The sequence below is a fragment of the Phocoena phocoena genome, chromosome 14, assembly GCF_963924675.1.
Source record: "Phocoena phocoena chromosome 14, mPhoPho1.1, whole genome shotgun sequence".
Classification (NCBI taxonomy): Eukaryota; Metazoa; Chordata; class Mammalia; order Artiodactyla; family Phocoenidae; genus Phocoena; species Phocoena phocoena.
The window spans coordinates 25,323,352-25,347,465 of NC_089232.1; the positions used below are offsets into that span (position 1 = coordinate 25,323,352).

The following is a 24,114-nucleotide window of genomic DNA, read 5'->3' on the forward strand; positions in this document are numbered from 1 at the left end:
GGCAGACTTTCGGGAGAGTAACTTGGCAGGAGAGGGTCAAATTAAGCAAAAGTACAACCTATGCTCTAGCTCTCCTGCTCCTGGGTGGGTACATGCCCAGTGAGATAATTACAAAGATGATTAATGTGCAAGGATGCTTGTTGCAGTGATGTTGGTGTAGCTGGAGCTGAGTCAATCCACATGTCCATCACTTGAAGTACAGGTGGGAAAACAAAGTGCATGCACACAGTGGGATATTTATGCAATTACTGGAAGTGAAGAGTCAGATATGCGCAATAGCGGCATCCATGAGTCTTGAAAAAAAAAAGGCAAAAAGCAATTTTTAGCCAATAGCATTTTGTAAATTATAAAAAGCATCAACAGAGGAAAGGATAAAGAAGATGTGGTACATAATACAATGGAATATTACTCACACATATAAAGGAACGAGGGGCTTCCCTGGTGACGCAGTGGTTGAGAGTCCGCCTGCCGATGCAGGGGACACGGGTTCGTGTCCCGGTCTGGGAAGATCCCATATGCCGCAGAGCGGCTGGGCCCGTGAGCCATGGCCGCTGAGCCTGCGCGTCCGGAGCCTGTGCTCCGCAACGGGAGAGGCCACAACAGTGAGACGCCCGCATACCGCAAAAAAAAAGGAACGAAATTGGGTCATTTGTAGAGACGTGAGGAAAGGTAGCGGGGTGAGATGAATTGGGAGATTGGGATTGACATATACACTACTGATACTATGCATAAAATAGATAACTAATGAGAACCTACTGTATAACTCAGGGAACCCTACTCAGTGCTCTGTGGTGACCTAAATGGGAAGGAAATCCAAAAGAGGGGATATATGTATACGTATAACTGATTCACTTTGATGTACAGTAGAAATTAACACAACATTGTGAAGCAACTATACTCCAATAAAAATTAATTTTTAAAAAGCATGCACACAAGACACACAAATAAACTGCACATCAATACAGTAACATGGTTGCCACTTGTGAGTGGAGAACGGACCAGAGGATAAAAGGCAATAAGAAAATTAAAAAAAGCAAGAAATCTCCTTGCAAAGACTAGAAAATGCCTTGAATTGAGGGGGGGTGGGGTGTGAGTAATCTAGCCTTCTGCCCCTGGTGCCCCCCAAAAATGAAAACAAAGCAACAAAGAAGGGAGTGAAAGGTAAGACAGGCTGGCAGAGGCTGGAAAAGCTATTTCCAAGCTGGAAGCAACCTGGGTGCAGGAAATAGATTTCCCGGTGGTGAGGAGCCCTACAGAGGAGGTGGGAGTTGAGTAGGGAGAAGACTGTGGGAAACCCGTGAGTATGGGTGGCCCAGAGGCTTTCAGGGTCTCTGAGCGCAGAAACCTGAGAAAACTGCCTTCAGAGCATCTTGTCCAGTATTATGATCTATGGGGAATTAAGGGTCTATGTCCACCCAGGAGCCCCACTGGGAAAAGGGAGGGCTCTTCTCCGAGGCTCTGTGATGGAGCAGCAGTGACCTAAGGAGGGCGGTGCTGCCAAAGTTGCCCTGAGCAGCTGGCAGCTTAAGCTGGCAGGCCCAGCAGAGTGGCCTGCTCCAGAGCCCCACAGGGGTGCCCAAGTCGCAGAGGTGGGGAAATCTGACGGACGGCTGCTGAGGAATGGGGCTAAGGCCCCATACTGTTTTGTAACATACTTTCAGCATACTGTCAACATTTTCTATGATACCAAATAACCTTCAGTAACATTGTAATGGTTTTACAGGGTACATGCACCTCACTTATTATTTAGCTCCAGGTCCCACCCTCCCCTGCCTCACAGGTAGGGTCAGTCAACGGGAGACACTGCAGAAAACTAGAGGGTGGGAGGGAGAAGACAGGGTATTTCTAACCACCTCCCACTCCAGCTCTGTGGTTCCAGCTTTCGGAATCTGGCGCAGCCGTTGGGATAGAAGTGGGTTTTTTTGATGTTGCTAATCTCTGGGTTGCTCCTCTATACTGTGGGACTTCTCAGCTCTCCTATCACCTGCATAACCAAGTCCTTGTGTTAAAATCTGTTTGAAATAACTGGAGTAGATTGTCTTCCTGACTGGACCCTGGTACAAGGTAGGCAGACCCACGGTATGGAGTTCCCCGATTTTGTTATTTTAAGTTATACAGTCGCCAGTACCCTTAAAGCTAAATCTTGGTCTCCAGCTATGTGTACTTCCTCTGCACAAATTTCTAGAAAATTACACAAAACGTGGATATTGACTATTTCCCTCCTAAATAATTATACCTTGCATTTCCACCAATAGTATATGAGAATGCTCCTATAATCTCACCAATTTGAAGTCATAAAAATAGGGTCTAATTTAAATTTCTTTTCCTTCACCACTAGCTAGGTTGAATTTTGTGTTTTGGCTATCTCTAGCATTCTGTTAGCCTTGATCTGCCTCCCCCTTCAGTTATTGTCAAACAGGGCCATGTTAAAGTCAGTGGGTATCACCAGGAACCTGTGAGAAGTTTATTTCCTAGGTTTGTATTTTGCTTATTAAGGAGAGGGTTTGAAAGACTGTAAGGATAGGACAGAGGCAAGTGCTTTTTAGATGTTCATATAAGTAAGGGCTTTACTTATCCTGAATGTGAATCACATATGCCTATACGGAGACTACCCAGAGTCTCTGAGGGTTCTGCTACATCTCAGCCAAACTGTTTAAACAGTAGACTGCTGGGCCAGCCATGGTTCTTCAGTGGTACTTGAGATCTGGGGGCTCAAAGACGGCCTAGGAAAGGTCACCTACCTTCCCGTTCCACTGGAACTGTGTTTCTGGAGTGAGAAATATCTGGGGTCAAGGCCAAGAGTTAGCTACATGCCTGTCAAGCACATATAGTCAAAATCAAAACACTCATCAACTACTCAGATGGGCCAGGAAGTACTAATATGCTCAAAAGATGACTGTACTCTTGAAAAATGCTCATGAATCACACGCTGAATACTTTGAAAAATGTTAAATTTTATTAATAGTTAACATCACACAGTTAATTCAACTAGTCCTTTATTGTACATGACAACATCTTCACTAGACTGAGGGCTCAAGGATTTGAGATGATCTGCTATTGAGCACATCCCAGTCAAAGACTGAGAGTCAATGTATTTACATGGGCAAAGCAGCGTCAGCAAGGAACTGTCACCTAACTGTGGGAACACAAACATTCAAACTGCATTTTCCAGCTTTCCTTTTTGGAAACCAATGACACGTCTTAAATAGCCACACACACAGCTCTACCTTTTAAAAATGTGCAATTTCATAGATGGTGCCTAATTTTCAAGTTTAAAAGTTAAGGTTCATTTCTATTTCTTGGGCATCCTTTAATGATACACAAATCTAGACACTGTTCCAGTACAAGTTTGATAAATGTGCAAAAATTGGGTGCTATTGAGTTGCGTCTTTCCATTTTTCTGTTTTGATCCTCGTATCCTACTCAACATTGTTAAAAGGTCATCCCCTCTTTATTATGAAGTATTCAGGTTTAACGTGTGGGGGTGTGATCATTTTAGGGCAGAAGTGGGCTTTCAGATTCAGAATTAACTGCACTCTAAAGAGCAGGGTAAGGAAGGTTTTATGTCTCCCCTCACCACCCCCGCAACCCCGCACCAAGCAGTTTGGAATAAACACTTCTTGTAAAAACAGCTCAGTGTAAGGAAGTCTGTGGACAACACCTCTTGTAGAACATTTACAAAACAAATTGAAGGCGAACTTTGCTAGGAGGGCACAAATCCACCAAAAGTGTTGTTCCTGAAGTTTCGTTTGTTTGATTGTTTGTTTTGGTTCGGTTTGCTATCAACAATTAGACAATTTTTTCAATGTTTTTGGTGGCTTCCTTTATATTGTTAGAGAGGTTTAAAATACTAATAACTGCCCTAAGGATGAAGATTTCTAAGCAGAGTCTATTTGAAATGATTCCTGTTTCCTTTGTTAGCATCTCATGTAATATGGCTCCAGGAAAGCCCCTAGACTGAGCAGCCAGTTAGCGTGGTGTCTTCAATCCATAGCCCCAGCCTCCTTCACTCTGTCCCCAGCCCCCTTCCAAGTTTCTGAGTCTGCAGGGAAAGGAGCTGGCAAGGAGCTGCTTGGCCATTCGCTCACCCTAAAGAGGCTTTCCTTCTTTTCCTGAAGATGAATGAGGTATTTCTAGGAACCAATCAGTATCTTCATCTTCCATCCTTTAACTACACTGATCTACTAATGAGACCCTGTGTATTTACAGACATAACAAATTAACATATAAATACGTTACATACAACCGATCGTTACGTACAGTGTCAAAATGAAGGAGCAGATGTACTTCATGAACTAAATAAATTTCAAATATAAATTAAAATGAAAATACAGTGTTTCCACCTCTGCAGGAAAAAATTTTTAAACAGACCAAAAAGTCTTCCCTCCCCCAAAGGTCCACTGCTTATGGATGACTTGTGAACCCACAAGGAGATGTGACAACAAGCCCACTCACAGGACTCTTGGCTTTGGTTTTGCTTGCTCAGACTCGGGATGCTTTGATTCCAGGAACAGCATCCACTGGAACCCACTAGGCAAACGCTTAAAGATGAGGTTGAAGAGGGGCTGCCACATGGCTGTCCGTGGGTTTCCCCTACATTACCGCCCCTCCTCCCTGCCTATGGGAGAATCAGGCTCAAGTCAGTGGAGACCTCCCAGATCTCTGAGAGGAGAAACAGCATCAACTTCCATGCTGGGGGATGCTCTCCACCTAGAAATGTCATGTTCAGGCTCCAAGGTGAAGCAACTATATTTTTTCATTAGTGTCCCCACCCTGTAGGATTATACGGGGACATGGAATTTGGCCAGGGGGATTACTAAAGGTTAAATTTTTTTTCAAGTTTTAAGAGAACCAATGGTAATGGTTGTGACAAGTGGGAACAAATCCTTACTTCAAATTGTATTTATCTCAGGAGGGCTAAGCCTTGGGTACCAAACTCTACAGTGAGTAGCCAGAGACAAAACCCAGTCCAATAAGGTCCTCTCTGCCAAGGAAAAGCCAAGGGGTCTGTCTCTGACACAAGGGGATCGACTTATAATTTAAAGCAGGAAAGAAGGGAAACCAGAGGAAGTCCTTCCAATTTCAGGGGCTCTACCGCTGTCCAGCCTCTCGGATGCGGCAGGCCACAGCAGTGATGAGAGCCGCCCCCTTCCCACTGCCATCCTCCGACTCCAGGAAGGACACATCACATTTTGGAGCCAAGTCCTTCACCGTCTCATGCATGACTTTGGCAAAGCTGGAAAAGTTGGGAAGAAGACAGAAAAAATACCTTAGTCACAATTGATTTGTGTCCTCGGAGATGGGACCCTAAGAAGTGATGCTGGAAACCCAGGAATAATTGAGATGGGAGAGAGGATGACAGCTACCATGTAGGAAACATTATGTATTGTGTTTCAGAAAACTGAAACTTGGAGAGACTAGCAACATGCCCAAATTCTGTGTCACAGTGGGCAAGTGGGAAGCTAAGATTCAACTCTAGGACAAAAGTCTGAGATTCTGGCAAGCTGTGTTCTTAAAACTAAGCAGTGAAAGAGAAGTTCAACAGTCATGGACGCCACAAGCACACCTTGCAGAAGTGTATATATAACCTGTTCATCAACTCTGGAGGGAAGGATGAAGCGCCACATGTGTGATATTCTATTTTCCAGAGGTATTAACTCACATCAGACTCATATCTAACCCAAAATGTCATTAAAGGCAAAAGGAGCAGACTTAGGAGGGTGTGTTGAGAACAGAAATCACAGATTCCTCCTGATATGGGACTAGAGGAAGAAACCGTTTGTCATCATCTCCCCACAATAGCAGGGATGAGTTGCTCCTCCCCATCTGCAGAGCTGAGAACAGAGGCTCCTAACACCAAGCCCCAGTGCTGGTGGCTAGACTTCTGTCCCCCTTCCGACCCTCACTTGGGACTAAGGTTCCTATTTTCACAATGACACTGATCATCAACAAGAGAAACTTGGAACTTCTCAAGGTCCAGTCTTTTCACTAACTGTGTAGACTCTGGGCAAGTTTCTCAGCTCCCTGAAACAATCATGGTGACAGCAGGTGACAATTCAATCGATGAGTCTCTCCATCCTACCTCATGTCCAGGCAAGGGGCACAGCTCTATTCTTTTAACTTTTAGTTGAAGAGCTTCTAGGGGAGAGGGACTAAGGCACTTCCTAATTTTAAAACAATTTCTTCAACGTATGCAAGTGAGGGAAGAAAGGAGAAGAGAAATAGTGATGAGAGGAGAAAAGGGAGAAGAGATGGAGAAAGACAGGAAAAAGAGTAAAAAGAAAAGGGAATTCAGTACTTCCATACCACGGGTGAGGGTGGAAAACTTCTTCTACAGAGGGCCAGACGATAGGTATTTTGAGCTCTGTAGGTCATATGGTCTGCTGTTATAACCAAAAGCAGCCATAGACAACACATAAACAAGTGGGTGTGGCTGTATTCCAGTAAAACTTTAGTTACAAAAACACTTGTGGCTATAATCTGCCAACCCCTACCCTAGACTGCAGGAAAAAATCTTGATCCAGAGTCCCAGCATACATTTACTAGAGTGTTGACAGGAGTACTGCTTGTAATAGTCAAAACCTAGAAATAACCCAAATATTCATCATTAGAATAAATTATAGTATAGTCATTCAAAGGTATGCTATACAACCTTGAAAATGAATCAACTGTGATTGCAGACTTCAATGTGGATGCATCTCAAAACCATAAATGTGGTGTGAGAAAAGCCAGTCACAAAAGAAAAGATGTCATATGGTAAGTTCAAAATTAAGTAAAACTAAACAATGTAGATGCATACGTAGATATATGGAGGGGGAAAAGAAAGCAATAGACTTAATCACCCCAGCACTCACTCATGGTAGGGGGGAATGAAGGGTGCAACTGGGAGGGGCTCACAGGGGGCTTCCTAGCTGGGTGGTAAAACACAGACCTACTTCTAGTTATTAATCTTTAAACTATAATATATATATATATTATATACACTCTTTGGAATATCTGATAATTTGCCATAAAATAAAGAGAGAGAGAAAGGAGAGCAAGGAAAGAATGGTGAGAAAGAGGGAGAAAGATGGGCAGGAAGAGTGGAGATCAGGCACTCACTGAGGATGTAGCTTGTAGAGGGTCCCGTCCACGCCCACTGTCACTTTGAGGGTGTCCAGCCCACGGTTCTCTCGTATTTTGTCCACCACGGCGGCCATGCCTGCACCACAGAGCTGGGCTGCCCGCCGCGCCACCACAGTGCACACCTCCTTGACAATGATGCTGTCATCACAGGTGCTCTCGAGCCCTAAGTGGTGCAGGATGGCGCGGACCTGCAGCAGGGCCAGGCAGTCACTGGGCCAGGAGGAGACAGTGAGTGGTCAGTCACATACCTAGAGGGCATGGTGGCCTGCCACTCCGGGGCCTGGCTCCTTCATCAGAAGTGGTTCTGGGGGACCTGGCCTTCCGAGAGCTGGGGGCAAAAGCCACTGCCCCTGAGAGGTGGTTCCATTCTTAAAACTCAGTTCAGGAACTAGTGCTCATCTCACTGACCCTCACAGAGAGAACACGAAGAAACAGCTCCTTATGCCACTTTGCCCAGGCAAGGTAGAGCACTGCTGCTACAAAACTGACACTCAAAACAAAAGGAAATTCACTGTCCATGTATTCCACTTATTTGGAAATACTGACAGTAAAGACAGTGATGATCCTCGTATGCGACAGTTTTCAGTTGCAAAGCCCTTTCCTGTCCAATCTCTCATGGTTCACAGGTCAGCAGGACAAGCGTCACCCACCAACACTAAATGCCTGTTCTATTTCTACTCCCCCACTCTGGGTTGTCTGAAATCTACTTGTGCACTATTTATGAAACAAAGATAAATATAACTATAAGAAGAAAATAAACAGACATGCAAACCAGAACAATATTCTATTCACTGGTGCAGATGCCCTAGGGCCCCACTCATGTACACCAACCAGTTCCTGTTTTCCTATATGTGTGAGAGTAATAATGACACAGCATTAATTTTTAAAAGGCTCTGAAATTCAGTATTCTGATTTGGAGCAGACTTCTCCACCATTAGACTGGAGGAAGAAGGCTTTGCTTTAATGAGCCGCCACAGGGCATGTTTCTGCATTGCCTGACATGCCAACCTCACTCAATCCTGGTTGCCTTATTACTGCAGCCAGCAGTTAAGAAGAACCCTTTTGCCAAGCATAAGTGCTTTAGTGGGTTATCTTCCTCCGTGCATTCCAATTTACATTCTATGAGCAGCTATATTTCTTTCTACCTTTGAAATTGGTCTAAAACCCAACAATACTTCTTTGCACAGGCTCATCCAGCTTACCATGATCTTTCATGAGAATATTATATATTTTCCCTTAAAATGCCAACTGTTCATAACGTACTTTAAAACAACACTATATAGATACAAACATGGGAGCTACTAAACTGACCTTTACGTAAGCCACACCCTGATCTTACTTGAACTGTGGAAATCCCAGCTTGTCTGTCCGTGAAAAGGAGGATATACAGTCTATCCTGTTCCAGGCCTTAAATTCTCACCTCTCAATCTGAGACAGGAACTTGGTTTCAAAGATTTCCCGTGTCTTGAGCCGCTCCGAGATGCGGCCACGGAAGAGCAGCCCATGTTTGGTGAAATCGATGAGGATGTTACGAACAATTTCGCCCAAGTACATGCCACTGATCATTTTCTCGAACCTGCAATGCAGGTAATGTTCATGGAGGTTAAGAAGGAAGGTGGTGGGATGTGCTGAGGTACACCAGCCCCGTCACCCTCATTGCATTAGAAGGTAGAAGGCATACAAATTCCCCTTCGTGGGAAGGAAATGCTATTTGACTCGCTGAGGCAGGATTCCTGGCATCCACACATACTGACTCATAGCCTTCAGTAAAACGTGTCCTGAGGCCCAAGGGGTTCCCTGAGATTGACCCCATTTTGTGGTTTCATTTCCCTTCCAAGGCTTATTCCCAACTCCTCAAGAAGGAACGCACACCCAAACCCCACCACACTTCCAGAAGGGTAAGATGCTGTCTTAACCCCCTGCGTTGCTGAGAATTTAATTTAGCATGCTTTCTCTTCAGGCTAATCACTTATTGCTCAAGTAACTAGTGCCAGCTGGAGACCCCTGTTCTGGCCACTAGAACGAAACATGACTACTCAATGGCATGAGGGTCTTCTGGCTCTACCTAGTGCCTTTAAAAAGTCAGTGTTCTCAGTTTCAACCAAAACCCCATCATCATTCAATCTTGTCTTATTCCAGCCTGTTTCTTTCATTAATGTTGCCTGCCTGGCTCCTGGAGGCATTTTAGCCTGTGACCTCTACTATAAACAAATATTTTGCAAAGTATATTCTGCAGAAGTATGGTCCCTGATTAATCTAGTTAGGAAACACTACGTGCAACCTCTTCCTAATGGGATCCCACCATACCAGGGGCTTTGTGATGCTGGGGCTACCCCCTCGTCCAGTATGACAGTAGAGGGTGCCATATACTGGATGGATGGAGGAGAAAGAAGTTTGCTTCTATTGCTTCCTACTCCTATCTGCCTCACCCCAGCAATGCTTCTTCACCCTGATGGCAGCAGGTGGTGCAACTGTCTGTTTTTCCTCAGGTTCCAGATCCACGTTTTAATACTCTCTCCCACCTGTTCTCCTAGTCCTCAGGGTAGGAGCTGATTGCTACATGTACTAACTGCTCCTCAGCATCCCCTTTTTGTCTTTCCATCCCTCTAAAACCTGTGTGACCAGTTCCCTATATGAAATTCTTGCAACATAACTGTTGTGATTTGTTTTCCCAATTGGACTTCAAGAGCATCACAGTCCAGCAGGGGGAAGAGGACTTAACCCAGAACTTTCCAGATGTATTTGACAAGAAGCCCTTTCCAAAGAAATCTCTTCCATTAACATCTCAAGAGAATGAGTGTCCCGGGATTTGCTGTTGTGGAGGACCAGATCACTCATCACTGTTCAGCTCTGAGATGAACGTACCAGGGCCTACATGCAGTTGGGCACCTACCTCTGTTTGCCAGGGTTGAGGGAAAGTTCATCCACAGCTGCATCAAATTCTGTGCGGAAGTCATCTAGGCATCCATTGTCCCCAAAGGCCCCCCACTCCATGTTGACACACATCCGCCCCTCTTCCCCTTCCACCAGCTCAACATTCCGCATCTCCTCCATGTAGCAGGCGTTGCTGCCCGTGCCTGCCAATCAAGAGATGTCAGTCAGGGCCTCACTCTGCACTTTCCGTCCTCCCACCCTTGGTTGTGTGTCCCCACACAGGAAGGACAGCCCGAGTCCTTACCAACAATGAGGCCAACTTCACAGTGAGGGTCTTCATAGCCACAGGTCATCATAGTCCCAACTGTGTCATTCACCACAGCAACTACATCCAGGTCAAACTCCTGAGAGCAACAGCAGATCCCAATCCACAAATGAACCACAATATTCTCCCTTCAGACCCTTGCAAGGGAGATTTAAATGTATCTAAAACTTATAAGGCAGGGCTCATTTTCTCTGCTCAGATATCACCTCTTCAGAGACCTGCCCTGGTTATGCTATTTAAAAGACTGCCCTTCCCCAGCCCACTCACTCTGTCCTCACCCAACTTCATCTTCCTTCATAGCTCGAGAGCACCTGACATTAGCTCATGGGATTGTTTATATAACAAGAGCTTTCTGTGGGCGTTCCTGAATCCCCAGTTGCCAAGAGCAGGGCTTGACACACAGTGTACACTCACCAGCTGCTGAAGGACTAGGTTAACTCTCCCTTTGACCAACACAACTGCACTTAACACTTCCCCCAGCTCTGAACACCCAGATCACTTCGGGCCTCATGTCGCGCCTCTCCCACCTCTCGCCGGTGGATGGCTTCCTTCAGCAGTGTAACCACGTCCTCACCCTCGCAGCCAGATGCCTTGAAGCCTTTAGTCCACTTGAGGAGGATGCTCTAAAAATCACACATGGGTGGGGAGGTGGATATCAGAGAAGGGCTCCCGGGTCATTTTCTAGTTCACAACCTCACAGGTTATACAGATGCCCTTTAAAAACCAATCATCTCACCCACAAATTATTCTAAACCTGTTTCACCTACTAGGAGTGCCTACTATGCAACAGGTACTGGGCTAGGCACAACCCATGTGTTACAACGTTGAATCCTCACAGCACTTTTGTGGAATGTTTATCATTATCACGCCCATTTTACAGGTAACTGTAGCTCTGGAGTAACTTGCCCAAGGCCTACAGCTTGCAAGAGAGGAGGACTCACCCCCCAGGCCCACCAATTCCGATGGATGGGCTCATAAGCACCATACGACCGCCCCTGCCAAGGAACTAAGTTCTATACGCTTGTTTCTTTCACGGGGAAAAGCAGTTTGCCCCGTACAGCGTACAGAGGGGCGGGTTTGTGTCTCTAAAATTTCAAACTCTAGTACGAAGTGAACAAGTACCCTTCGCTGTGTCAAAGGGCCCTCCAGGAGCAGATACATGGTGGCTTTGAATATGGAGGACTGTTTCATATACTGTTCCCTCGTTCGCTCTTTGCTGCCATAGCCTATCAGGGAACAAGCATCAAGGACCCCCAGGCCCCCTTCCTGAGAGGTCAGAACCTATAAGTGGGCTGTGTGCTCACTATCCACCCACTTGTATTGTTTCTCCATGACTTGCTTGGTTGTTTATACCAGCCCGCTTGGCATTTCATGGCCCAGGAGTTTGGTCTCACAAGTCCCGCTGTGCTCAGATCCCAGGAAATTCGGAAAAACAAAGTACAATCTCAGCAGTGGCCTGGTTTACACACCCACATCCAAACAACTATGTACTTCTCTCCACCTGATTTTCTTGTCTACGGATTAGCTTGACGTCTCTGATGAAATTTTGTATTTGGCACTTTCAAGCGTACAGAATGTTCAAATTACATTATTGCAGGTGGTCCCTTAATAATAAGACATGGAGAGGCCCCAACAGCTGAGGAGAACTGCCCGTGGCCACCAGCTAACCCAGGCAGCTTGAGGCCTCTGGACCTCAGTACCTGCTGGTTTTCCCATCAACAGGGTGATCTCAGCAGAGCAGAATCCAGCTTACAGACAACAACAGACAAAACCCGGCTTCTGCTTCATTTGTTCTTAGTTTTCACAGTTCTAGACTGAATCCATGCTCCTTACAGAAACTTAGAACATACGGTATAAAGTCCAATACAATGACCTGGAATTTTACAATTCAAGCACTGACAGAAACAGTTAACATGCCTTGGGAGCCACTAGATAAATATATAAACATGTATACATGTTGCTATACTTGAAAAGTAAGATAGTGTCTGTTAAAAATATTTCAGTAGGAAAAGTCTGGAAGCATGTACACTGGAATGTTATGTTTTTATCTTCCTATTAATCACGTTTTGTATATCTCTATATTATAGAGATTATACTTCGATTAAAAATATTTTTTTAGTCTTACCACCAGTGTTCTCCCAAATCATTGAAATTCCTTGAAAAAACTAGTTGGCTGATATGAGGCAGTGAATGACTCATGATTTAACTATTTCCCACTGTTGGACAACTTGGTTTGTTTCTAATGACTGTTATAATAAGCAGTGTTTCATTAAATATCACGTAAATATTTATACACGTTTGATAAGTCCTTTTGGTAAATTGATGCAAATGTGAAGGCTTTAAAACCCAATGTATGGACACTGAAAAAGTATAATATGTTGAGACAAAGAAGTTGGAAAAGCTAAAAGCAATACTGGACTAGCTAACACTGGACAAATGTTAACAGCTGTTGGGAAATACTGGATTAGGCAGGGTTTTTATTGCGGGACTTCCTAAAACCTGAGGAAGTGCACGTGCTAGTGCACGTGGTGAATTTAACTCTCAGAAGGGAGGAGTGGGAGGCATTTACAAAACTCAGCCGAGCAACGTAAGGCCTCCTGTTCCAGGGACGCTGTTGGAAACGCAGGTCTTTTCCCGCCACTGGGCCAAGCCCACTGTACCTATGACTGTTCCCACCTACATGCCTTTCTCCATACTGCCGGGCCTGCTGGCCTTTCTTCCTCAGCAGCTCATTCTTCTGACCAAGTATTCCTCATGCCCTCCAGGTATGTGCTCAGATTAACATCATCCTCGGGGCTTCATCATTCCACTGCTGCCACATTCCAAAGAGCAGCTCTCGCTTTTCTGAGCTTGCTTCCTCAATCCAGTTTGTTTGTAGGCACCTATAGCAGGAACCATGCCCTTTGTACCCTGGTAACTCCATCCACAGCATATGTCCACCTGTACCAAGCATGTAAGCTTCTAGAACACCGATCGAGACAGAGAGAAACAACTGCTTAAATAAGAGTATTCTGATATCTAACATACCAGTCATCTGCCCTGAGTAAGCCTAGGCATTGCCTACTCAGCTCTCCTACACTTCAACACACCCATGTCCAGAATATGTGGGAGCACCAGCTCTTCAACAACCTGCTTCATTCATCTGAGGCAAGGTGACAGGGAATGAAAAGCAAAGGTGACACTAGAGAAACACCAGGGCAGCCAAGGGAGATGGAGCGAAATGTCCTGAGCCCAAAACAGGAGCCTCAGGAGCAGCTGAGCATAACTGACAGCACGGACTCAGGTGTCAGGAAACCGGAATGAAATCATGACTTAGCCGCTCCCAAGCTATATGACCTGCAAGATAGTTGGCATCTCCGCAGACATTGTTCTCCTTTCTGCAAAACGGGTATACAAACACCTACCTTCTATACAAACATCTACCTTCTACCACCTACCTTGCTCTAAGGGTTAAATGAGGTTACGCACACAGGAAGCCTAGGAGTACCTCGCATAAAATGCTTTAAAGACGTCAGTTGTTGATATTACTAGCATCATCATCGTTATCCCAAAGATTGTTACCTGCTTGACCTCTATCAGCTCTGACTTGCCCATTCCCATCAACAAGCCCTTCCCCATGATTTGTCACTCATGCCCTTGTTTTCTTCCTCTCAGCCCAGCATTCTCCCCTGCTCGAAACTCTGGCTGGTTCAGAGTCAGTACAGCCCATAGGAGAGTCCTCCAGGAAGGCACTATTACCTCGTCCAGGCTGTTCTGCTGGCAGGGGAAGGAGAAGGTGAAACCCAGAGGCAGGGACACGCCCTTCATGCCCATGTACTCAAGGAAGTCGGCAATGCACTGGACGATGTGGTCAAAGAGCTGCAAGCAGAAATTGGGCTCTGAGAGGAGGAACCCTGGCCCGGGAGTGCTGCCCCACCAGGGTCTGAGCACCAGCTCGAGGCCTCCACCCAGGAGAAAGGCCAGTTCAGGCACGCACCTAAGCAAAGGCCAGCCCAGGGCCCTAGCCCACGTAGCCCTCCCCAGGACCACGGGTGAGCAGAGAAAGCACTGCCCTCCCAGGTGAGAAGTGGGTGTCTCCTGGGGTCCCCTCCCAGAGGTGCCACCCTGCCTCACCTCATCCCCTGTGCCATGCATGACCTCCCGCGGGATAGAGTAGATCTTGTTGTGCATCTCCACTCCACGTCGCTTCCCATTCCGCACGCGCACCAGCAGGACCCGGAAATTGGTACCCCCAAGGTCCAAGGCCAGGAAGTCACCTTTCTCTGGAAAATAAGCCCAGGAAGATGGTGGGTTGGGGCTGGAGAGAGTGACAGTCTAAACACCTTCCCCTAATGGGGAGCTCTCCCAGGAGGCCCTGGACAACCTCAGGGTGATGGACTGTGAGCCCCACCTAATGATAAAGAAAATAAGATATCCGGGGCCAGAACCCTGCTGGCTCCTTAGAGGCTCTCAAACGGATTCAAGTTGTGGGGCCCCAGGAGTCACAATGAGCTCCAGAGCTCCAGAACACAGGAAAGAAATGGTGACACAGTATATACTCCAGAATATCCAGACACGCCACTTGTACTAAATCAAAGGCCACCTCATATAAGGCTCTAGAATACAGAAGGAACAACAGAGTCCAACTCTTTAAAGGAAACTGAAGGGAAATGTTTCTAGAATGAGAAAACCCTCCTTTTTAGCACAGTCACAACGCACTACGTGTGTCACACACAGTTTCCATGCAACCCTCAGGCAGCCCTAAGAGGGAGGCATTGCATTCCCCTCTACGGAGGAGAGAGATCTGGCTGTGCTCAGGGCCACACAGCCAGAAGATGGTAGAGCTGGGACTGAGTCCCAGTCTCCAGCTCTGGAACCTGTACCAGCTGTACCACACTGGACTGGTCAATGATCATTTTTCTGAATTGGGAAAAGACCTCCATTTCTTAGATTGCAAGACCTAGAGCAGGGGTCAGCAATCTTTTTCTGTAAAGGGCTGGGCAGTAAACATTTTAGGCCTTATGAGCCATAGTCCCTGCTGCAACCATACAACTTGGCCATGATGGCACAAAGCAGCCATAAACAGCATGTAGGCAAATGGGCATGGTTGTGTACTAATAAAACTTTATTTACAGAAATAGGCAGTGGGTCAGATTTAGCCCATGGACCTCAGTTTGCCAACCCCTGGCCTTATAAGAGCTAGCCCTGGAACCAAAATTCCTGATTTGAATCCCAGCTCTGTCATTTTTCTAGCTGTGTGAAGTTGGGCAGATTTCTTAATTTCTCTGTGCCTAGGTTTTGTGCAAAACGTAATAGCTTGTTAACAAACAAAATTAACTACTAATCTCTGTTAACAGTTAAAAATTAAATGAATTAATATCTGTAGAATGCTTAGAGAAGCATTTGACACATAGTAAGCATTCATTAAGTGTTTACTATTATCACCATTCAGTTTTAGCAGAGGAATGCCTTGGTTGAGACCACCGAACACTAGAATTTCCCAGTACTATAGCTGAAGAAACATGGTCAACAATCTGGCCTGAACACCCAATGCTAAGGCTAAGGGAGTCCTCCCACAGCGATTGAACCCTGTGGTGAGCTGGGTGGCAGCCCTGCCACATACCTGTGCCATCAGGGGTGGCACACACATAGGTGGGCAGCATCTTGACGGGGGCAATGGTGTGAGTCTCCTTGCTCAGACCTCGCTCCATTTCTACCTTCATCCTCCTCTTGACCTCCAGCAACTGCTCACGGCTCAGCTTCAGAGACTCCAGGGTCTTCTGGCGGGCTCGGTGTTGATCGGCCAGCCGGTAGGCCACTGCTGTCACCATGGCTGCCCCCTTGCCACTGCCGTCCTCAGAACGGAGGAACCGGATGTCGCAGTCGGGCACCAGGCGCCGCACGGTCTTGTGAAGACGCTTGGCGAAACTGCAGTCACAGACGTGGGGTAAGAGGTGGGTGTCCACAGTTAGAGTCAATGGTACAAATGGTTGGGGCAGTAGCTCACCACCTCAGCCCAAGTGACACCCTTTATAAACATCCTCTCCCTACTCTTTCCCAAGTTAAGGGTCACTGTATAAAAGCTCAGCTATTCAACTGCGACCACCCTGCTAAAAGGAAGGGTGGCCTTCTGGGAAGCCAGTGTCGCCTGCATGCACTCACAGAAGACTCCCTTCCCATAGGCCACAGTTCCTTTGCCCAACTTATCGGCCTCAGGTGATTCTGACACCAACTACTATTCATGTTTCTTCCTTCATTTCATTAGATGCTGCTTATGAAAGACCCAAAAAGGAAAAAGTCAAAATGCTCTTCTGGACTTTGGCCTCTCTTTGGCCCATTTCTGCCAACAATCCTAGAGGTGTTCTGAACAGCTAAAGATAATAGGTGTGTTCAGCCAGAAATTCTTGTGTGGTGGCTACTTGGAGCCATGGTCTCCAGGGCCTACTCCAAGTGTGGCCTATAGGCCACCAGCATCTCTGGGGGCTGTTAGAGATACAGGATCTCAGGCTGAACACAGACCTTCTGAATCAGAATCCACCTCTTAACAAGATCCCCGAGTAATTCGTGTACAGTTTAAAGTTTTTGGAGCTTTGGACTAGGAGCCTAGGAAATGGAATGGCTGAGACCTTCCACATCTACCTTCAGTTAATGAAGGCCCACTGACCTGGCACTCATATTAGGTGAAAATGATGGGATAGGAAGTGGGCACAATTGAGAGAAATCCTTCAGGTCCCAACTGAAATTTGAGTATTTCAGCACTTATGACCAAGGGATCAAAACATGGAGGGCAGGGCAGGATCACATCAATACCCAGGTGAGCCAGAGAAGCTGGAAATAAGAGGGTGCAGAAAAAGAGCCCCTAGAAGCCAGGAGAGCTCTGAGTAAAGCCCTAGTTGGCAGCCTTCAGAAATAGCCTCTACCCATGCCAAGGAAAACACACTCATAGCTCCCGCTTGCCCCACTGGGAGCTTTTATTCTACAAAGAACCTCAACTCTGTGGTCCATCTCCACCACCCCACAGTGCAAAACCGGGTTCCTGTGGAGTCAGGTCTATCAGAGGTCCCGAATGCTGGCTCACTGGGGATGCTTCTTGTAGACAGAACCGTCCACCCCGATGGTGGAGCGCAGCCGCTCCTCGCCCTTGTTCTCCTTGATGCGCCGCAGGACGGCTGCCAGCGTAGCCGCGCACAGGCTGGCTGAGCGTGTGGACACGATCTGGCAGACCCGGTGAGTGGCCACACAGTCCTCCTGTGTTGGGTCCAGGCCCAGACGCACCAGGATCTCGCGGGCCTTCCGGATGCCATCCTTCTCCCTGGGAAACAGAAACAGCGTGTGGGCAGGGGTCCACTCACTGTGGCCAGTGGGCGGGGTATGTGGGCCGACATAGAAAGCCCTCGGCTCCAGCAAACACTATGTCCCAGGGAGGGCAGACACCCACCTCACTGCTCTGTCCACCTATGGGGGGGCGGTGAGCAGTGAATAAGGAGGAGAGGGAAGCACAAGCTGAGTTCCTCTCCCAGACACACACACACACACACACACACACACACACACACACACACACACACACACAGAGTACTTCAGGTGCCCAATTTTCCCCCAGTGAGAGCAATTAATTTTTCTTAACATCCTATGGGAGGACAAGGCCCTGGTCTTGGGGCGTTACGCACCAAGTTGTGTGTGTGTGTGAGTTTGCCCTTCTCAGGTTAGTGGGAATGGTTTCCCTCTGACCACAGGAAGCCAGCTGTGGAACCCATCCTATTTTCTCTCTATAAGGCAGTCAGAGTCTATTGCACTTCACAATGGAGTCAGCACTGCTTTACCTTGCATCTAAAGATGGCGATAAAGGGTTGATGCTATGAGATTAGCCCTCTTCTTCGGGGAACTAAGAGCCACACAAATATGAATACTGTCATCCCCTCCAACTTTAACAAGTAGGTACAGTTCCTTCGAGAATTCCACTTAAAACAAAGTCATTTGAACTGTCTAACTGCTCTCTTCAGCACCAAAATCACCTCCTCTCCACCATCTGGTCACTGAGACAAGGCCTCATCAAGCGACAAGTGGAAGTCTCAAGGACAGGAAACCAGGCCCAACACTTTGGATATTGTTAACTGAAAAACAAAAATCAGGCCATCCTCACTCCCACTCCTGCCACTCTGTGAAGATGTAGGTAGGCCTCAGCCCTACCTTTTGGAAATAAATGGGTCAATCTCAGGGCCATCCAAGGACCTATTTTTCTGTTATGAAGCAGGGGTCAGGACAGAGCCCTTTTTGAAAATCACCAATAGGGAATGAAATGTCAGAGCTTCAGGAGAAGGGAAAGGAAGTAGATGCAAGTGAGTCATTAAAAGACCCACAGGGAGCCCCCAGGATTAAGCTTAGGTCCCTGGGCCAGGCAGGAACACAAGTGCAAAAGCACGAGTCCCTGCATGGGGGCCAGCTGTCCCCAGCACCATGGTAGTCAGCACATTCAAAACAGACAAGAGTGGAGACTATCTGGCTGGTGACATCTAGCCACAGGCCTGCCATGTGAGGCCCAGGCCTCACACTGGGCGAGACCCTCCCGCCATCCACATTTGAAGGATCAAGGGCCCATGCGTCTTCCTCATTCCCCGGCCACCTGTCCACCCTTCTGGGGTCCCAGTGAACAGAGAAGGACCCGAAGCTTACCCTTCAATATCTGAAACATCTTTGGTCTCAAAGTGGCCCGTGGCGAGGAGTTCAGGGCTGAGCTTCCCCCCAAAAAGCAGCTCCTCCTTGGCCATCTTCACTAGGATAAGCCTCACGAGCTCCCCCATGTACATTCCACTGATCATCTTCTCAAATCTGCAGGGAGAGACACACCAAAAAAATTAAGTCTCTGCTGCCAATGAACTCGCAACTTCCTTGTGGAAGCAACACGCACACACATGGGGCTGATGCAGGACAAAGCACTAACTTGTGTGTCACCGACTAGGAGTGAGAGATGTAGAGAAGTGACGGTATTTCCTTCTCTAGCAAGGAAATGCTCTTTTAAAATGAAATCTCACGTAGAACCTCAATGTTTATTTACAAGAGGAAAAAAAAAAGGTCAATCTGATTAAATTTGGGGCACAGGGCCAGCAACTCATCACCTCACACTGTCCCTCCCCTTGCAGGCCATCTGTGGATTCCTGAGAAAACTGTGAAAGCAACCTGGGGTGGGAGGATGATGAAAAAGAGTAGAAGGACAGGTCGGGACAGGTGAGAAGGAGTACCAAGTGTCAGGTGGTCTTGGGAATCTGGGAGTGAGACATGTTGGAAGTTTCCGAGGAGGAAGGTGACGGGATAGCTGAGAGGGCAGTTGGGTAATTTATTTTTTCAACACTAGGTGACACTGTTTTCTTTACAAGATCGTCTTTCTGGCTTAGATATGGGACAGGAGAAACCAAGCCCTTACAATTCTTTCTAGCAAAAAAAGGCCCTTTCTTGGTATCTTAGAAAGGATCTAGGTCCTAGAGAGAGGAGGCACGCAGGGCCTTGGGGCCCTAATCTACGCAGACCTTCAGAGGAGGCCCAGAGCAGGGGTGTGGATGGGATTCCAACGTCACCTGGTGCAAACCAAAGAGAGGAAGCCGGGCCCTCGGGAAGTGACTTGCTCAAGACCCAAAGCCAGGTATGGCAGAACCGGAGCTAAGTGGAGAGCTGCAAAACTGCCTGAGCAGGAGGTATGTTTGAAATGTTGAAGCACCAGCACAGGCACGCTACGCTGCCTGGGAGGCAGCCCAGCTTCAACAGTAAGGAACTCACAGGTACTGCCCTAGGCACCTTCTCCAACATAGCTGGTTCTACGACAGAGAGGGGAGGGGGCCGGTGGGGCTCTGAAGTGTGAGCGGTAAAAGTTTTTATTTCAGTTTTTAAAAACACTTTGTTTCAGTCAATGTTTGGAAAATATTTATTTAGAAACATATAAAGAGTGAAAAAAAGTTCCCCCTCAAGCCCAGTAATAACTTCAGGGACAGCTGACACGTTGGTACATGTCCTCCCAGCATTTCTTTTTTTTCTTTTTGAGCAGTTTTTTCAGTCCATGAATTTCTCACCAGCCATGGCAGACACAGCCAGTCTGTGAAATGGATTCATGTTTCAACGTGTGAGAGAAGCTTGTGACTTAAATAGACTGTGCTTTGAGGAAGCAAGGACTCCCCCTGTAAAGAAAAGGACTCTCTTTTAATAAAGCTGGTTTATAGGTTGGATTTTCCTCTCCAAGCAGGGATTGGTACTAGAAGATTTCCTACAACAGTCACAACACCAGTAAGACCAGAGTGGGCATGGGGATTCCCTGGTGGTCCAGTTGTTAGGACTCCACGCTTTCACTGCCGAGGGCCCTGTTCAGTCCCTGCTTGGGGAACTAAGATCCCGCAAGCCTCGAAAAAAGACCAGAGAGGGCCTGATTGCTCAAGACGTTTTGTAACTGCCTTCAGAACTTGCAGCAATCCCTGTTTCAAGATCTTTAATAAGGACATTGGGCAAATGTTTGTGAGAGTGAAATAATGTTTTGTAAGAATCAAAAGTAACTAAAGGGCTTCCCTAGTGGCGCAGTGGTTGAGAGTCTGCCTGCCGATGCAGAGGACACGGGTTCGTGCCCCGGTCCGGGAAGATCCCACATGCCATGGAGCGGCTAGGCCCGTGAGCCACGGCCGCTGAGCCTGCACGTCCGGAGCCTGTGCTCCGTAATGGGAGAGGCCACAACAGTGAGAGGCCCGCATAACGCAAAAAAAAGAAAAAAAAAAAAGTAACTAAAAACCAAGTCTGACCAGGTTGGAGAGACTTCAGGGGTCCAAAATGCTAGAGCACCTCCTCCAGGCCACTCCAGGATCCTGGCTGGACCACAGGTCCAGGAAAGGTGGCCAAATGGGCTCCTTAACCAACTTTTCTACATGCCTTGGGTCTGGCTACGGCTGGAGCAGGAGGCCCTGGGACTGCTGCGACCCAGCCTAGGTCATCATAGGCAACGCTGCAGGAGTCTGAGTCAGAACCTCAGCCAGTAATTTGGAGCCAACTCTCACAGCTTCATCCCCTGAGCAGTGACAGAGCTGGGAACTACAAAAGGAGCTTTCAGATCCCTAATCTTTGCCATCTCAACGTGACTTTTCTTACGTGGTGCACAAACTGTTTCTATGGACAGCTCACAAACTTAAGGTGGAAAGAAAGAGCAGGGCCGCACACTTATACGAAGAATACGACCTTCTAAAATGACTGCTCTGAGAGATCCAGTCAAATCATTACCCATAATCTGTTTTGTCCGCTTGTCCTATCTTTTTTAGAGCTCTCTCAGCAACTGATCGTCACAATGTATTAGGAAGCGCAAGGTTCCCATGAAGCAGTGGGTGTCTTGGCAACTTTTGGGGGCTATAAGGTTGTAAAGTAAAAATGAGAACCACCCCCAGAGCTGGCCAGCCCCCACCTCAGCTCTGGCGCCCACCCCCTGAGCCCACCGCACACAGGGCGGCTGCTTACAGTTGCTTCCCGGGGTTCAGAGAGCCCATGTCGATCTCCTGGTCAAACTCCGTGCGGATGTCATCAAGCACGCCATCATCCCCAAAGGCTCCCCACTCCATGTTGATACACATACGGCCCTCGTCACCCTCCACCATGTCGATGTGGCGCATCTCTTCCATGTAGCAAGCGTTGCTGCCCGTGCCTGGACAAAACAAGGGACTGCTCGGCACCCACCCGCACCATCCTCCCCACAAACCCCACATGTCTCCTAAACCTCCGTCCTGAGACCACCCAGGGTGGCTGGGATTCCTCGGTGCAGACTCCCAACATCCCAACATGGTCCAACCCACTACCACCCACAACTCCACAAGTCCTGGCTCAGCCCTCCAAAGTGACCGCACCATTATCTTCCAATATGAAGTAGTCAGTACAAAGGAACATCCAGGCCATGGACCCCTCCTCTCTTTGCAGCCCACCCCCGCAATCCATCGGCCAGCACTGCTCCTCACACCCAGTGCTCACGCACCCACAATGAGACCAATCTCGCAGTTCTGGTCATCATAACCACAGGTCATCATGGTCCCAACTGTGTCATTCACCACTGCCACAATGTCAATATCAAAGTCCTGCAGGGATAAAAGGGGGGCTTCTGACTTGCACTGTCACAGAAAGGTTACAGATGTGAAGATGAAGAGAAAGAGCAGTAAGACACACAGCTCAAGTGCAAGGCTAGAGCTGGAAACTGGGTCCAGATCCAGTCTAACAGCAGCATCTCACTTCCCACCCTGCTGGTCCTCATCTTGGAGGGCTTCGCTGACAGCAGCCCTGCAGTCTAGTTCACAGCCATCACTGCACTGAGAAGAGCCCGTCTTATCATTTTCTTCTCATTCTCTTTTATCTTTTCTTTCTCTCCCTCCCTCCCAGAAGGTCTTGTCCTTCTGTGACAAGACCTTTATCATGTCCTTTCTCTACTTGTTCCACCCTGATATCAATATCATCCCAACTTTCTCATTTGAAAATGATATTCGAGTCTTCTTCAGATTAAGAACTAAAGGGTTTTTCTTGTACCAAGGCTAAGATTAGTTGTCCGTCATGCTAATATGAAGACCCCAAAGGCATTTGATCATATATAAGATCACTGGCGTGCTAACTCTCTCAATATAGGTATGTCATTACCTTAAACTTATACAGAACTGTATCTCAGTAAAACTGGAAAAAAATAAAGATTATTGAGTAACATAGCAGAGAAGCAGAGAAGAAGAAAAGAAAACTTCTCATTAAGAACCACAAAATATTCTCATGCTGATTTGAGGACAGACAGGGAAAGACTTCAGAGTGAACCCAAAAGAATGTAAAGAGCCTCCAGACCCCAAGCTCCTGCCTCCCCATCTCTGCTGCCCTACTCACCCCTCTCCTCTGGATGGCTTTCCGGATCAGAGTAACCACATCTTTCCCTTCCACACCACTGGACTTGAACCCCTTGGTCCATGAGACCAGGAAACTCTGGAAAAGGACCAAGGAATATTGATTCCCCACAAAACTCAACCACACTCCTCATCATTAGGAGACCTCGTCCATGGGGCTAAACTAAAGTCATGACTGAATTTGTATATTTCTTCCTGGCTAGTCTAGGAAGGAGAAACTCTGTCAATGACCAAGAAAGGAGACTCAATGAATGATTTATTGCCCCCAAGAAGTGGAAAGAGCAGGTTGTAGAAATGCCAAAATAAGACACTTGTATCCTAACGTCATTAACTTTCAACGATGTCTATCATAACACTTTAGAACAAGGGAGTCCCAGACTAATATCTCACTCCTGTTTCCCTAAGAGGGATAAGGATAATGTGCAATGTATATGGTCCTGCAAATTGCCGTTTGACAGTGATAAAGACCCCCTCTTCTCCGATACCCCTCTACCATCACTCTCACACATACCTACACAAACTCTCCCAGAAGGACAGAACTCCCAATACTCAAACATTGTCCACTCGATCCATCACAGCAACCTCCTTTACAACCTCCATTGTAAAGGTAGCAGGTGGCTCAGAGTTCTTCCCAGTCCTCCCAGTCCAAAGAATGAAGCAACAAAAGTGTCTGAAGAACTCATCTTACCTCGTCTAGTTTTGTTTGGAGACAGGGGAATGAAAAGGTAAAACCCAAAGGGAGCTTCTTGTCTTTGATTTGTAGCTTATCCATGAAGTTGGCCAGGCATTCAGCAATGTGGTCAAACAGCTAAGGGCACACAACACAGGAAGATGAGCAGGGAGGCAGAATAGCTTAGAGATTAAGAGTATGGACTTTGGGCTCAGAAAGGAACTAGCTTAGCTGAATGTGTGCAAGATACGTATCCC

General features: G+C 47.1%; 1 protein-coding gene across 1 annotated transcript in view; it reads right to left on the minus strand.

The window, feature by feature from the left end:
- Nucleotides 1-4,733: 4,733 nt before the first annotated feature.
- HK2 (hexokinase 2) overlaps nt 4,734-24,114 on the minus strand; it is a 59,004-nt gene continuing 39,623 nt past the window's right edge. Inside the window, exons 4-18 of the mRNA XM_065891276.1 lie at nt 23,876-23,995; nt 23,171-23,266; nt 22,290-22,389; nt 21,782-21,965; nt 18,977-19,132; nt 17,382-17,615; nt 15,927-16,231; nt 14,438-14,586; nt 14,063-14,182; nt 10,852-10,947; nt 10,304-10,403; nt 10,019-10,202; nt 8,546-8,701; nt 7,102-7,335; nt 4,734-5,236 (exon numbers count right to left, since the gene is read on the minus strand). Of these exons, the coding sequence (XP_065747348.1) occupies nt 5,092-5,236; nt 7,102-7,335; nt 8,546-8,701; nt 10,019-10,202; nt 10,304-10,403; nt 10,852-10,947; nt 14,063-14,182; nt 14,438-14,586; nt 15,927-16,231; nt 17,382-17,615; nt 18,977-19,132; nt 21,782-21,965; nt 22,290-22,389; nt 23,171-23,266; nt 23,876-23,995 (2,379 nt within the window). The 3' untranslated portion in view covers nt 4,734-5,091. The remainder of the gene's footprint in view (nt 5,237-7,101; nt 7,336-8,545; nt 8,702-10,018; nt 10,203-10,303; nt 10,404-10,851; nt 10,948-14,062; nt 14,183-14,437; nt 14,587-15,926; nt 16,232-17,381; nt 17,616-18,976; nt 19,133-21,781; nt 21,966-22,289; nt 22,390-23,170; nt 23,267-23,875; nt 23,996-24,114) is intronic.